The 14,758-nt window shown below is 53.1% G+C and overlaps 1 protein-coding gene across 3 annotated transcripts in view; it reads right to left on the bottom strand.

The window, feature by feature from the left end:
* The window catches only part of Col5a1 (collagen type V alpha 1 chain), a 148,623-nt gene that overhangs the window by 20,278 nt on the left and 113,587 nt on the right, over positions 1-14,758 (bottom strand). For all 3 annotated transcript variants that reach the window (XM_006233873.5, NM_134452.2, XM_063284748.1), the window contains exons 39-55: positions 14,562-14,669; positions 13,201-13,290; positions 13,056-13,109; positions 11,854-11,961; positions 9,331-9,438; positions 7,963-8,016; positions 7,051-7,104; positions 6,851-6,958; positions 6,089-6,142; positions 5,880-5,987; positions 4,476-4,529; positions 3,599-3,706; positions 3,059-3,112; positions 2,786-2,839; positions 1,372-1,425; positions 722-775; positions 40-147 (exon numbers count right to left, since the gene is read on the bottom strand). In XM_006233873.5, the coding sequence (XP_006233935.1) occupies positions 40-147; positions 722-775; positions 1,372-1,425; positions 2,786-2,839; positions 3,059-3,112; positions 3,599-3,706; positions 4,476-4,529; positions 5,880-5,987; positions 6,089-6,142; positions 6,851-6,958; positions 7,051-7,104; positions 7,963-8,016; positions 9,331-9,438; positions 11,854-11,961; positions 13,056-13,109; positions 13,201-13,290; positions 14,562-14,669 (1,332 nt within the window). The remainder of the gene's footprint in view (positions 1-39; positions 148-721; positions 776-1,371; positions 1,426-2,785; positions 2,840-3,058; positions 3,113-3,598; positions 3,707-4,475; positions 4,530-5,879; positions 5,988-6,088; positions 6,143-6,850; positions 6,959-7,050; positions 7,105-7,962; positions 8,017-9,330; positions 9,439-11,853; positions 11,962-13,055; positions 13,110-13,200; positions 13,291-14,561; positions 14,670-14,758) is intronic.

Here is a 14,758-nt window from a genome sequence, read left to right as displayed (position 1 = left end):
AGCACCTCTCCCTCAACCCAGGCCTGGTAGGCCACTCACCACAGGACCAGGGATCCCACGAAGACCATCAGGGCCAGGCTTCCCAGGGGCCCCTTGGGGACCAATGGGGCCAGTCTTCCCAGGAGGGCCTTCTAAGCCAGCTTCTCCCTGCAGAGGAGGATGTAGATGTCCAGAGGCTCAAAGGGCCCAGCCCCCAAATCCCTGGGGTGCTGAGGAGGTGCTCCCATGTGTCCCGAGTGGCGCCACATTCCACCTTCCTGTACAAGCTGTCTTGTCCCCAGCCCCAATCTGTTATCCAAACACAGTGACTCCCTGACTCCAGCTGACCACAGACGGTCACCCACCCGGTGCCAGGCCACACAGCACCCAGATGCAGAGCTCACTACATCTCAAAGGAAGACGGCAAATATTCTCATCTTGGCCACGTGGGTCACCTCACTTCGAGAGTGGCTGGGTGTTCCAGTGCTGGGCACCACATGGACCACTCAGGTGGTAGCAATTCTAGTCTCCCAAGACTTCATTTCCTGTGTGCGCTGACTTCCCCTCAGTCATAGGTTAAAGACTGGGCATGATCTGATCCCGCCCTCTTTCCGCCTACTCCCTCTGCCTTATTCATCCTCCCTTAGGCTCCCTGCCCCTTCCCACCTCCCTCTGCCTCCCTGATTCCTCTGTCCTCTGCCCTTTCAAGCCCACAGATGTTATGGCTACCAGAGTAATTTACCTTGGCTCCTTTCTCCCCCTGCCTGCCTTCAGGGCCTGCAGGGCCCGGTGGACCCTAGAAAAACAATAGAACAACTAAGACTTGAGATTGGGGACCAGGCCTAGAGTTCAGGGAAGCTACAGGCTATGAGGCCATCTGGACCACTGTGCAGTGAAGATGCAGGTCCCCAAAAGGGGTCCCACAGCTCCAGGTGCTGGCAAGGCCTCTGGTAGATCTAGAGATGTATTTGGTCCCTTGCACATAGAAGGCCCTCTCCTGCCTGTGCACGTTTTAGCTCAAGTGCCGAAGTCCAGGCACCCACCAGAGCTTGCAATGCAGATGTCTGTTCCTAGGCCTGGTCTCCTCTGCTCATAATGGTCGGGTCTAGGAGCAGGGAGAGCCCAGTTTTTGAAGATGTTTTCCCCACATGATGGTATAATGGGTCAGTCACTGGCCATCCTAAAACACCCCTGGTCTAAACGTTGCTTCCTCAGGGGCTACTCTACCCACCCGTGTCACCTCACATATCTAATCTGATGAGTGTGTTCCACATTTCAGATATCCATGTATCCTCCTTGGGGCATGTGGGACACCAAGGACTCCACAAAGGGGTAGAGAGCTTTGTGCAGGAAGCAGCCAGCAAGTGGGGAGGGGTGGGCAGAAGGACTTACCCTCTTTCCTGGAGGCCCAGATGGACCAGGTTCACCAGTAGGGCCTGGGGATCCCTGGTTAGGAGAAAGAACACAGCATTAGAAATTCGTCCCATCAGGGACACACGACTATGCTGCCCACAGGCAAGGAAACACACGGGAATCTATTTCCATGGCCAGCTCTGCACGGCCTTCTCTCTGGTATGAGCATAGCAAGTCCACAACAAAGTACCTACAGCCTTCACACCCTGTGTCCTATTGGTGACGCTCAGAGAATCCAACTCACATCCCACAGTTGCTGGACCTTGAGCAAAGAGATCCCGTGGGACAGGTCTGCACCTGGCACTCTGCTGTCTGGTCTCCAACATGTTACCACCTCCTACCTCTTATTTGCAGAAGGACCAAGCCTGGAGCCCAAGGAAGGGGCTTGGGGAACAGGGGAATGGGCAGAACACGTATGGCTCACAGCCTGTGTCCCCAGCCCTTTGTTTCCACTGCTGCCTGTCTCAGACCAGTGACACAAGTATTTGCCCTTGGATCAGTGCTATGGTTTGGATGGCCTCTGAAACCCAGGCTCATATATCAAATTGCCTTTGTGCTGGTATTGACAGAGGGGCCTGCTTGTCAGATCACGTGAGTATGATTAGATTTCAACACCACTGGAGAAGTGAGTGAATTATAAAAGGGGGGGGTTAAGCCCAACTCCCCTCCCAATTTCATGATGGCGTCCACTACAGTATTGCTATTTGAGACAGGATCTGATTCTAAAAGCAAGGCTGACCTTAAACTCATTATGTAGGCCAGAAAGACCTCCAACTTGCAGCAATCCTTCTGCCTCAGTTTCCTGAGTGCTGGAATCAGAAGCATGGGCCAACAGATCTGTTCTTCCCTTGTTAAGCCACAGCAAGACACCCCCCCCACCCACCCTCTATCCCGACGTTCTAGCCTGTAGCACTAAGCCCAACACACTTATCTTGTTTTAATCAACCAGTCTGCAACCTTCTCATTAGCAGTGAAAAGACCTCGACAGTCAGTCCTCCTAGGAGCTAGTCCCACCTTGGGCGTGGGCTGAAGAGACCTCTGAGAGAGGCGCAGTGCAGCCCAGGGACCTGAAGAAGTCATCTGGTCCCATCCCAAAGAGACCACTTCACATTAAAAAAGCTGCTCAAGACCAAGTCACGGGAGGTTTTACACCAGTCAGTCAGCTCTGGCTGACATTCAGGATGAGATGTGGGGTACTCTGCAGAGCCCTTGCAGGGTCCTCTGCTGGGACGCATATGCACCCTCCCTTTGGAGGAAGGGTCCCAGACTTCACCAAGTCCTTGGGGCTCCTGAGGTTTGCCCACAGTCAAAAGGGACCTAGGTTTGGGCTTCTCTTAAAGACTGGAAAATGAAGGGAGGCTCCCACCAGAAAGCCATCAGACCACACACTCACCGTCTGCCCAGGTTCTCCATCATCCCCTTTGTCACCAGGTGGGCCATCTTGACCCTGTGGGAAAAAGAAAGTGGTTTCCACTGCACAGATCAAGTTCGTCCTCCAGCCTGAGTGTGTCCTTAGACCCTTTCCCAAACCCAAATGCTGGGCATTGGAGCAGGGACAGTCTAGAGAAGTGCTGTACCCTTGAGAGCCCAGGAGAGGAGAGGAGCCAAGGACAGAACAGGAAAATTGGGGGTAGCAAGAGGCATCAGAGACAAGATGAACACTTACTGCTGGGCCTGGCTCTCCAGGGGGCCCAGGGTCTCCAGGAAAGCCCACGGGGCCCTGAGAAGAAAGAGGTAAGCTATCAGCAGCCTGGCACACCCTGTTCTGCCCACCACAACCCAGGTTACAAGACAAGGGACAGTCCCAACACCACCAGCACTTTAGATCAGGGAGCCTTATCTTGAAGAGTCCACGGAGTAGCAAACCCACCCATGAGACAGGCCTGGGGCAGCAGCCTTCTGCTCTTTAGAGACTAGGAAGGGTAGCCCCTTTGACTTCTGATGCAAAATTGGGGCCAGCAGGGATAAACAGCACCCTGGGTCTGAAGGCCTTTCGTCAGGACCCCTGTGAGCCCCTACTGGATGCTGTTTCTATCCCACGCCTCCCTGCTCCCCTCCTGCAGCCTCAACAGTAGCTGGCATGGATACCCACAGCATTCGCACAGCTGTCCCCAGATCAGGGTTCACACGATGCAGGCCCTCCAGGGACTCAGAATGGCCTGTGTGCAGGGCACTGCCCAGACACCACGTATCCAACATTACTCACGGGGCTGCCTTTGGGGCCATCATCTCCAGGTGGGCCTTTGGGTCCAGGGGGTCCAGCAGCACCAGAGGGGCCAGCCTCTCCCTTCTCCCCTCTTTCTCCTTTAGGTCCCTGTGGAGGAAGAGCTGTGGTTCAGTTCTCAGAGTCTACTGGGTGCTCACCCAGAGTCTGAAATGTGCTGGCCTACAGTGGGCCATCTATAGACTCGTTGTTGCACCTCACTGGCAGCGCTTTCCCAGCATCCTCTGGGTCCCAGTCTGGGGATAGTTGCTGTTCTTGTTTCCTATTCTCCATAGCAACCCCATGTGTAACACAGAACAGGCAAAGAACCATGGCCTTCTCTAACCTCCAAGGTCTAGGCTCAGCCCTATATTAGGGCTGGCTCCTGGAATTAATGAAAGGCAGCTAGGGTTACTTGGGGTATCTCCAGCCCCATGGTTCTCAGGCACAGGAAACTGAGGCATCTCAGTCCCCTGGGATGCTTCCTAGGCCTGACCACACCCCACCCTTTAGAGGCCTGGCTATTTGCAGGCTACCCTTGAAAGCCTGCGTCAGCAAGGTAGAGATGGTCACCGTCACAGCAGCCTGTGAAAGGGCCTATGGTAGTCGCTGGTGGCCATGAGTTGTGGGGTCATTGTTGAGGTCTGTCCACGTACACATATGTGTGTCACCCCCACGTCTGTACACGTGAATGCACATATGCTCACTCTGCACAGCGTGCCACATTTTTCCATCACAGTTCTACATTGTACTGCATAGCAGGGCCATGATTCCCATTTCACAGAAGGGGAAACTGAGGCAAAATTGCAGCTTTTGGTCCAGCGCCTTGTCAAATATTCCTGCTGGGCACATCCCATCCCTCCTCCAGGGCCACACTCACCAGGGGACCTCCTTCTCCTGGAAGGCCAGGCTCTCCAGCTTCGCCAGGCTCTCCCTGAGGAGACAAGTCGGTGTTAGAAGGTTCCCTCACTAAAGTGACAGCAGAGGGTCCATCTGCCAGCACCTGTCCATCTGCCCATTCTGCCATTCTACCAGTCCTTGGAGCATCTGGTATCCAGGAGTCTGTGGAATCACGGTTATGGTCTCCAGATAGCTCACAGGAATGCAGTGGGGAGGCAGTCAGGAAGAAAGAGTGTGTGAGGAATGTGGTGGAGGGTAGGATACTGTACGAATCACAAGGAACGCCACGAAAGGCTGTCCCTAGCAGGTGCTCAGCTTCCTGACCATGGATGTGCTGTAATCAGACACCTCACACCCCGGCTGCCATGCCTTCCCCAACCAATGAGCCCTAACAAGCTTGGTAGGCATTAAGCTGATTTTCTCAGGTATTCTGTCCCAGCAACGGGACATGTGACTAACAAAGGACGCCAAGCAGGGCAGAGCGCAGTGGCCCAGCGCATTCTCCTGCAGTGCTGAGACAGGAAGGCAGGGCCTGTGGGGTGGTGGCCAGCGAAGGCAGTGCAGAGGTGAGGCAGGAAGGAGGAAACAGCGGGGCCTCTACGCCTGCACCCATTTCTCCAACCTTTCATACCATAAAGAGCAGAGCACTGACCATGCCATCCCACATCAGAAGCAAGCCCTCACGGAGGCAGGCTTCCAACCCTCCCAAGGCCCAAGATGGCTTCCTAAGGCCATGTTCTCAACACTCTGCGGAACTCAGTGTCACACTGAAACTGTCATGGCGCCCCTCACATGTACTCACACTCACATATGTGTATTCAGAAGCGTGTGTGTGCACACATTCACACGTATTCACGCCCACACGTGGGCGCTCATTGTGCTCAGTCTCAAGGGCCAGGCCCTAACACCACCCGGAAGGAATGACCAGGCCCTACCCGTGAGAGAGCAGGCCATCAGAGCAAGCTCAGGGTGGAGGGAGAAAGGTGACTTTCACCAGTTCTGAACTGGACAGAAGGCAGCCGTGGGGCTTGGAGATGGGACGGGCACATTATTGCTTTAGATTTTGCAAACAGTTGTTACAAATGAACACTGTCAGAGCTCCCACCTCAGGCTCGTGATCTACTTTTGATTTTCATGATGGGTGTGATGGGAGTGTCTCTGCACAAACATGTACACACACACACACACACACACACACACCACATGCATATGTGTGTATATACACAAGCACACAAGTGCACGCACACACACACACACCTCACATGCATATGTGTGGACATACATAGGCACACGGGTGCACGCACACACAGGCCTGTGTTTGCACACAAACGCACTACTTCTCATGCAGCCACGGAGCAGACACTGACAAGGAGACGGACATCACCTTTTCTCCGACTGCACCAGGGTTGCCAATCCCTCCTGGAGGACCCTGTGGCCCATCAGCTCCTGGAGCTCCAGAGGGTCCTCGGGGGCCTGGTGGACCAGGAGGGCCCTGGGAAGAAGAAAGGCCATTGAGCAAGACAAGACGAGAACATCTTTCTCCAAAGCTAAACCCGGGGAGCCGTACTAGGTCTCGATGGCACAGCCACTTACCATCTGGCCCACGTCTCCTGTCTCACCCTTTTCTCCTGGAGGTCCTGGTAAACCCTGTGGACAGAAAATGGTGGTGAGAGGTCACTTTGTAAGAGACACACATGGCTTTTGGGGTCACCACTCCCATGGTGGTTCCTGAAAGCCCTGAAATGAGTTTCCATGAACCTGCCTCCACAGGGATTTTCCCTGCTTCCAGGGCTCAAACTGCTGAGGACATAATCAGAGGAGAATGCAAAGATTTATGGGCAACAGTGCTTATGGTGGCTTCCCATAAAACCATAAACCTAATGAGCCAGCAGCGGGGAACCTTCCGGATAAATCAAGTCCCCACCATATGCCAAATACTACCGGTAACTAAAAACTGTGTCTTCCAAAATAAAGACCTGTGTTCAAAGAATACTTAATGGTGTTCAACATGCCTCATAAAGGCCGGTGCATGCTTTACAGCACATGGCTTTAGTGACGTCAGGTAGGGTCATGGTGTAGGAGCAGGTAACCTAGAGAGCACTGAATGAGGTGGGTTGGGTTGATGGCTGTCATTTCTAGGTGGTATGTTCAGATGAGGACTTTGTATCCCTTTCTTACAAGGCACCATTTCCCAGGATTCCACAGTCAGTGGAGCTTCAGCAATGTATGAGCTGTGTGTGTGTGTGTGTGTGTGTGTGTGTGTGTGTGTTTCCCCGTTCTTAAAATGACAGGAAGAACGGACCCAGCGAGAGACTGACACCTCTGCTGGAGGGTCCCGGGAAGTTCCGTGGTTACCTGCAAGCCCACTGGCCCTGGCGGTCCTGGGAAACCTCTTGAACCTTCATCTCCTTTCTGCCCAAACAGGCCCTGCTGTCCACGAGGGCCAGGTTCACCATCTGCTCCCTGGAGGAAGGAAGTGAGCATGGGTGAGCTCACGTGAATGGACAACAGGTTGAGAGGCAGGCCTTGCTATGTCATCCCACACAGATACTCACCGAAGGGCCTGGCTGCCCAATGGGGCCTTGAGGACCGGTAGGCCCAGGAGGACCCTGTAGGCATCAAAGAGAGAGATAATTGCTTTTGGAATTGCAGATGAATTGGGAGTAGGTCAATGTGATTTATCCCGTACAAACGTCATCAGAGGAACACCAACTATTAACTTTAGAGCACAAGCCAGGCTATAAGCTTTGAGAAGTATGCAAGGCTCTCAGTTCAGTCACGATCATGTTGCTATGGGTAGCAGAAGCAGGCAGGTCACATTATGTGTCCTCTCAGCAACCACCACATGCCCTGTTGTGGCCCCTGGGGCCCCTGGGACAACAAGGATCAGAGCCCTCAAATCTCTGATGAACTGAGCTAGGAAGGACTCCACCGTAACCCCTGCTCTCGTGCGTCCTAAACACCTATCACTGTGGGTGCAAGAACAGGGAGAGAGAAAAGCCAGTAGGAACAGAAGCCCTGCTCTCAGAGAGCCAGGGCCCTGGAGAGAAGCCTGGTGATGTCACCTCAGGAGTAAGGACACTGGCATTAATCTGAGGCTCAGATGAGTCCCAGTTTGGAGGGAGCTCATGGCACTGGAGAGGGCTGGTGTGGGTGACAGGGCTGAAGCACCCACACCCTAGCATCTCTGAATGCATGAAAGGCCAAGGTACGAATGGGTGCCCAGTGCTGGGCCCCCAGGCAGACGCCAAGAGATTCTCTCACGTACCTGAACATACATGGATACACGCATGTGCATGGGACCTTCTCAGGGAAGAAAGCCAACTGCTGGGACCTAGGAGTCGGCAGTGCTGGGATGGCGGAGCATGAATTGCACTCTGCACTCGGCGGTTGCCCCCACACACTCGCACTCACACCTGGACTGCGCTCTGCACTCAGTAGCTGTCCCAGCACACGCACACTCTTACCTGCTCGCCTTTGTCGCCCTTGCTCCCTTTCTGCCCGGGCTCTCCGATCTCTCCCTGGGGGTGGGCAGACAGGGAGGATGCTGTTAGTGTGTGCCTCTCGGCCCCAGGTCTCACCAACAGAAACCATGTCCTTCTGTGACTTTGATGTCTGGTCTGACTTTGATGTCTGCGTGTACACAGATGTGTGTGTGTGTGTGTGTGTGTGTGTGTGTGTGTGTGTGTCTGTGTGTGTGTCTGTGTGTGTATGTGTCTTTGTGTGTGTCTGTGTGTTTGTATGTGTGTGTGTGTAGGTACACATTCATATGTATGCACGTGGCTGTCTGCACACTGCATGCGAGCACTCTGAGGAGGTCAGAAGAGGGTGTTGGACTCCTTGGAGTTGGAATTATAGGCAGTTGTGAGTTGCCATGTGGGTGCTGGGAACTGAACCCCAGATAAGAGCAGCAGTGTTCTTAACCACCGAGCTGTCTCTGCAGGTCCTCTACTTGCTGTCTGTTCCATTTCGTCATGGCCTTGAACTCGAGTCTGAAGACCAGGCTGGCCAGCCAGAGAACCCAGAGATCTTCCTGTCTCTACCTCCCCAGTTCTGAGATTATAGACACACCACCACACTTGGCTTTTATAAGCAAGGATTGGGGGTGTCAAACGCATGTGCTAAGCTTGCAAGACAAGCACTTTACTGACTGAGCCATTTCCTCAGCTCCTTTGTTTCCTTTGTGACACTGGGACTATTGCCAAGGCATCAATAGTAGGTGTGGTGGTCTAATGTCCTCTCTGGTGTTTCTGTTGGACTGCCTCCCACACGGAGACATAAGACTAAGGCGTCCTTTGTGCAGAGGTGACAAAGTCAGAAATATCACCAGAGAGCTATGACAAACGGAGATCGGCCCTGAAGAGCTAAGCCGCACCACCTTTCCTTAATGAAGTATAAAATCTAGGCTCCTCTGTAATGGTATTAGAAATAGCAATAAAAACAGGGCTTCGATCATTCAAGAGAAGATGCTTAAAAATAGACTCAGAGTAAAATCTCATTAAATCCAAGCCCCACACAGTCCCAGTATGAAAGGGTTCAAGGGGGAGCAAGGAGCAGTTCTTTCAGCTCTGGTTACGACCTGCACACATCTCAGGCAGCAGCAGAGTTGCTGAGGAGCCAAGGACTTCCCGCCCCCCACCCCACCGACACACACACTACAGGTCTTGGTTGTTGTCATTTATTGGTGTGCTGACTTCAAAATCGCCCCTCATGCCAGGTCGAAGGGCACGCACTGTTCTGCTAGCCGAACCCTCTTTATCATATACGCTGCTGTTTAAAACACTGTCCTTACAACCACTGCCTGCTGGGTCTCACCCACCCCAACTGCTCCATACCTTATCTCCATCTTCTCCAGGAGGACCCACGGGGCCGGCTGGTCCAGGGAGCCCCACGGGACCTTGCAGGCCATCTCGGCCAGCCGGGCCTTGCGGACCTTTCTCTCCCTAGAGAGGACAGGCAATTCAGACTCAATACAGTTTCATATTGGGAACACATTGCCCCGGCTCCTTACCACAGAGAGAGACACAGGGGCGGGAAGCTGAGGCTGTGAGGCAGTGGTTAGGACGATCGTGGTCCTAACATACCAGCCAGGGGCATGGAAGCCAATTCCAACCAGTCTGGACCCTGAATGGCTGGCACCTTGGTGTGCCAGAGCCTCGCTCAGAATGGCACATGATTAGAACCTCCTTGAATCCAGCCCCATACACGTTGGTCTGAAATGGTTGAGGGTGGCAGGGAGCAGTGTAGAAGGGCCACCCATTAGGGATGAGGAAACCCAGGCACAGTTGATGCCGAGGTGTAGGCGTGCAATGGTGAAGGCTTGGTGCGCAGTAGAGGCTGTGGGGATGTGAGGAGCTGGAGGTACTGAGAAGAAGGGTGGCACCACACTTGTTCTGGAGAATAAGAACCTGCCCACCCCCTCCCTGGCTGCCGTGAGGTGAGCGGCTCTGGCCCAGCATGTCCGACCCCAGGATGCTCTCACACTATAGACCCAAAGCCAAGCACGAACCGAAACCTCAGGAACCACGGTGCCCAAACAAATCCTTTGATTTAAGTGCTTTCTCTCAGATATTTGTCAAAGTGACAGGAAGCTCATTAGCAGAGCTTGTGAACCTAAGTCTCTGAGCCCGTTTGGGCTCCTCCAAGCTGGTGAGCAGACACCACACTGTGCTCCAGGACGTCCTGAGCAGCAGCTCCTGCAAACTGTGCTATTCTGTCAATTCTTTGTGGCACCCCACCTGTGCACAAACAGACATGCATACACACACATGTACACGTGACATGTGAGCACACACATATACATAAGTACAAGTAAACAGACAGACACGCATGTCCATGGCCGTGTTCACACACAGGATATTATGCACAAGTATACTACACATGCAGACATACACATGCATACAAACATGCGTAGTCACACATATACATGCATGGCATGCACACAGCATGATATACATGCACACAGATATATACATAAACAGAATTATCACTTCTGTCCTCAGACCTCTGACTTGCTTTACAGCTGCCCCTTCATAACCTCCTGTGATCTCACTAGCTCCCGCTGTGCTTGGTTTTGATGAAATCCCATCACCCGTGAGCAACAAGCCTTTTCTCACCTCAGCTAGTTCTTTTCTTCCAATGTCACAAAGGATGAAATTGTGTGCAACAGGGGGGGAACTAGGTGCTTGGTTAGCCCATTCCATCCTTCCTGCACCCCACTCCCTCTCTTCCAAGTCAACCTGTCCTCCCTAAGCTGGTAAGTGCCCTGGAAGGTTCAGGGTTTCCAGGCTTCTGTCCTGCGATCCCTGTCAGGTTGGGAGTTTGCAGACCCCAGACTCTCTCAACTTTTCCCTTTTGCTGGAGCTATCCTGGGAGACCGTGAGCTGTTCCCTGCTTAAGGCAGTTCTTGCAAGGTTTCTGCTTAACTGTGGAGTCTCAGGAAACACTGAGCTTCAGCTGAGTCTGTGAGCTCCGTCCTGAACCTCCAAGGGCTTCTGTGTCGCACAGAGAATCCAGCTGGCTCTGTGTCCTGGACACCCACTGAAGATGCCACAATGTTATCAATTGCAAAGAGTACATGGCAAGGTTCTCCATGGTACTGATGTCCCGGTGTGGTCTGAATGGTCCTCCTCCCAGTGAGCACAGAGAGCACGACACAGAACATAGAGCGTCACTAGCAGAAGTCAGCGGGTCTATGTGTCTAGCTCAGTGCCCCATGCTGGTCCTCCACCGAGGCTCCTTCCAGCACTCTGCTATGAGATGGGGAAGCTGGGATAAAATCTACCCTGCAGCCATGGGAAATCAGGGCTGATGGGAGGGCATGGAGCTTCATATGAACTGAGGGTGTGAAGTCGGGGCTTGGGTGCCACTAACAGATTGGGGAGCCATGCTGGGTGATCACAGAAGGGCTGTGTCAGAGCCCAGTGAACTCAAGCCTTATGGAGGACCTGCCCTACTTTCGGGGGACCTACATGCTGTCCTCTGCCAGTGTGTCCCTCCTGTGCTCTCTCATCATTCTCAAAACACCGTCTTGTCCCTAAAAGGCCCAGCTACATGGTGAAGCCAGTGGGGAGGCAATGCTCACTTAGCAGACTTAGTATGCGCCAGCTACTCAGGAGGCACAGAGGCCAGACAGAGAGCAGGTTTATAGGGGACAGACTATGTCTAGTCACTGTGATGTCAGCATTCTGGACAGGACAGGCGGAGCTGCCTGGGACTCCTCAGAGCACCTATCCCTGTAGGATAATCAGACTCCACAGCCTCTGTCTCCTCCCACCCCAGGGGAGTGCTCATGGAGATAACAGCAGGGGGGAGTAGACCAAACATGGTTGGGGACCCCAATCTCAAGTGGTACTTACAGGAACCCCTTTCTCTCCAGCAGGCCCCGGAGGTCCCTGAGGCCCAGGTCTCCCTGGAATTCCAATGGGTCCAGCAGCACCAGCTGGTCCTCTCTCCCCTGGAGAACCCTAAAGTGCAGTAAGAAAATGGCTTGCTTTAGAGGAAGACACCCTTAAGCATCACCAGGTCACGCCACTCTTCCCCCCACTTTTCAGGCCTCAGCGACTCCCTACATGGCTTTCTGCAAGCATGAACTATTTGGTCTAGAACTTAAGGCTATTATTAGACCCCTTCTTAGCTCTTTTTTTTTTCCCATAATCCATCTTACACACCCACTCTCTCCAAACAAGTGTCTGGGAACGAGTCTTATTTTATGTCTGTCTTCGATGGTCTTTTCCAGAGGCCTGGCACCTACCCATCCCTATAGGGTCTTCCCTGCACACAAAGTTCTCATGGATTTAGAGGACGATGTCCTAGACCATGGGGCACATACTGATGTAACTGGGATCCAGGCTAAGCTTGAGGTCACATCAAGAGGTCAACACGATCCTCAAGCCTTCCATATGCCCGATCAAAAGAAAGGATAGTTTCACACCCATCTGTCTTGCCGAGTCTGGAACTCAGCTAGGAGAGGTCACTCCTAAACTCAGCTGGGCTTTATACCTGAGCACAGCCATCGGGCAGGCTTGAATGGCGAAGGAGACAAAGCTGACCGCCCTTATTCATATGGGGGAGGAACAGCGCCAGATACGGAGCCACAGCTAAAGGCCCGGGAGTCCAGGGTCGTAAAGCCTCTTGCAGTTGGGGTTCTGAGATTGAGGAGGGGCTAGTTCATGGGAAACGTGTTAGGCTCCTGGACTACAGGCTAGAGACAGACCTCTTCCCTGCCTGTGCCTGGTAGTCCAGCTCCTCTAGAATGTGTCCTTGAAGTTCATAAGAAGAGTTCCTACTGACCTCTCCCTGCTGACCCAAGAGGTCCACACCAAATGTGGGCCTCCCTTCTTGCCTCCATGCCCAAGGAGGTCACTTAGATCTCTAAGCTGCCACTTTTCTGCTGTTCCTCAAAGTGACCGTCTGATTCTATCAAGCCAGCTTCTGACTCGGGGATACTGTCCCCTGATGCTCGGTGGGGACCTTGGCACCTAGGCACGCCCTCCCAGCTCTTGTTGCCTGTGGAACAACATGTCTGTAGGATAGGGTAAGATGAAAGGCTTTGACTCACCGCAGGACCTGGGGGGCCAGGGGGGCCTTCGCTGCCTTTCAGTCCGAGTGCTCCCTGAGAAGTAGTAAGAATATAGATTGAGGGCCTCAGACAGAACCCCAGGGCTGTGTGCCATACCACTACACCCACCCGGCCCCTCACTCACCACGGGGCCGGGGAGCCCTCGGTCCCCAGGGAATCCACGCAATCCTGGAGGTCCATCCTTCCCAGGGAGGCCAGCAGGACCTGGGTCACCCTGAAAAGAGAACTGGAGTTAACCCCACCTGGAAGCTCTAGTGTTGACTTTGCTCCAACCTCCAGGACACAGGATCCATTTCTGAGGAGCAGGGTGAGTCTTCTGTCAAGACCCACTGGGGATCTGGGTTGGCGTGAGCTTTCTCTAGCCCCTTGACTTTATAGAGACTCTGGTTTTGTTTTGAGTTGGAGGCTGGGGATGGAAGCCAGGACCTGACATAACTTCTCAACTCTCATCGTGGACTTGAGCTCAGCCCCTGCACACATCTGGAAGCCATGTTCTCTAGGCTGGCTCTGTATGTACATCTGGGGAAGGGATTCCAACTGTGACTCTCTCTCAGGTCCCAGACCTGCCAAGTCCAGCAGGACCAGAAGAGGCTGAATGGGAGCTGGAATGAAATCAAAGTCTGCACTTGTGTAGGGTTCCTCAATGGGCCCATGCCAAGCTAAGGACATCCCAGGGGCTTGTGGTTAAAAAAATATAGCCACTCAAGAAAATTGCTATCAGTTCAATGATCACTTCTAAAAGCAGGCACCATCAGGCTTGTCATCCCTGTGGCCGTGAAAGGTAGAATATCTTCCAGAATATCCCCTGATGAAAGGCACACACCTTTAATGCCGGCACTCAGGAGGCAGAGGTAGGTGGATCTCTGTGAGTATAAGGATAGCCTGGTCTACATGGCCTATTTCAGGCCAGCCAGGGCTACACATGAGACCCTGCTTCAAAAGAACAACAAAAATAGACTGAGAGCCTGAGTCTTTAGTTCCCCTCAAGGAAACTTGAAGATTTTTATGTTAACACACAAACATTAAAACCACAAATTCGGGGCACCCCAGCCGGCTGAACAAACTATAGAAAAGCATTGCGAGAGGCAGCACTGGGCTCAAGGCTGGGGGTATGTTCATTTTTCTCTCTCAGAATCTATTTTCAGTGTGTCCAAGTGAGGGGTTTCAAAGGACCATTCTCTACCAGATCTGTATTGGCTGCTAGAGACTCGGGGCTTTTAGTCTGTTCCAGGAGCAGTGGGCAGCGAGGGGAAGGCGTGCTCCCCAGGGCCTGGGATGGTTTGATCCCACACTCCCCCTGTGCCCATCCGCAGCGGGCTGAAGCCTTGCCTCAGTTCAAGCAAAATGGATCTGAACAAGTAATTTTTCAGAGAGACATTTGTTTAAGAAATCGCCCATATGTCCAAAAGGATCAAGAGAAAAAACAAAGTTCTGATTCTCTAGAAAAATATTATTCGCCTGGTATGGAAGCTTCCAGAAACTTACCTTCGTCCCTTCTTTCCCAGCAGCACCTGGGAGGCCCTGTTCACCAGGGGGGCCTGGAGGACCAGGGTGGCCACGCTCTCCCATGGGACCCGTCTCGCCTGTGGGACCCTATGGGGAGAGACGATGTTGTCACATGCCACAGGTTGGTTCTGAGCGACTTACAAAGGAATGATCTCTTCCCCTGAGCCTGGGTATGG

This window comes from Rattus norvegicus, chromosome 3 (genome assembly GCF_036323735.1).
Source record: "Rattus norvegicus strain BN/NHsdMcwi chromosome 3, GRCr8, whole genome shotgun sequence".
In the NCBI taxonomy this organism is placed as follows: domain Eukaryota; kingdom Metazoa; phylum Chordata; class Mammalia; order Rodentia; family Muridae; genus Rattus; species Rattus norvegicus.
This window is presented reverse-complemented; position numbering and strand designations above follow the sequence as displayed.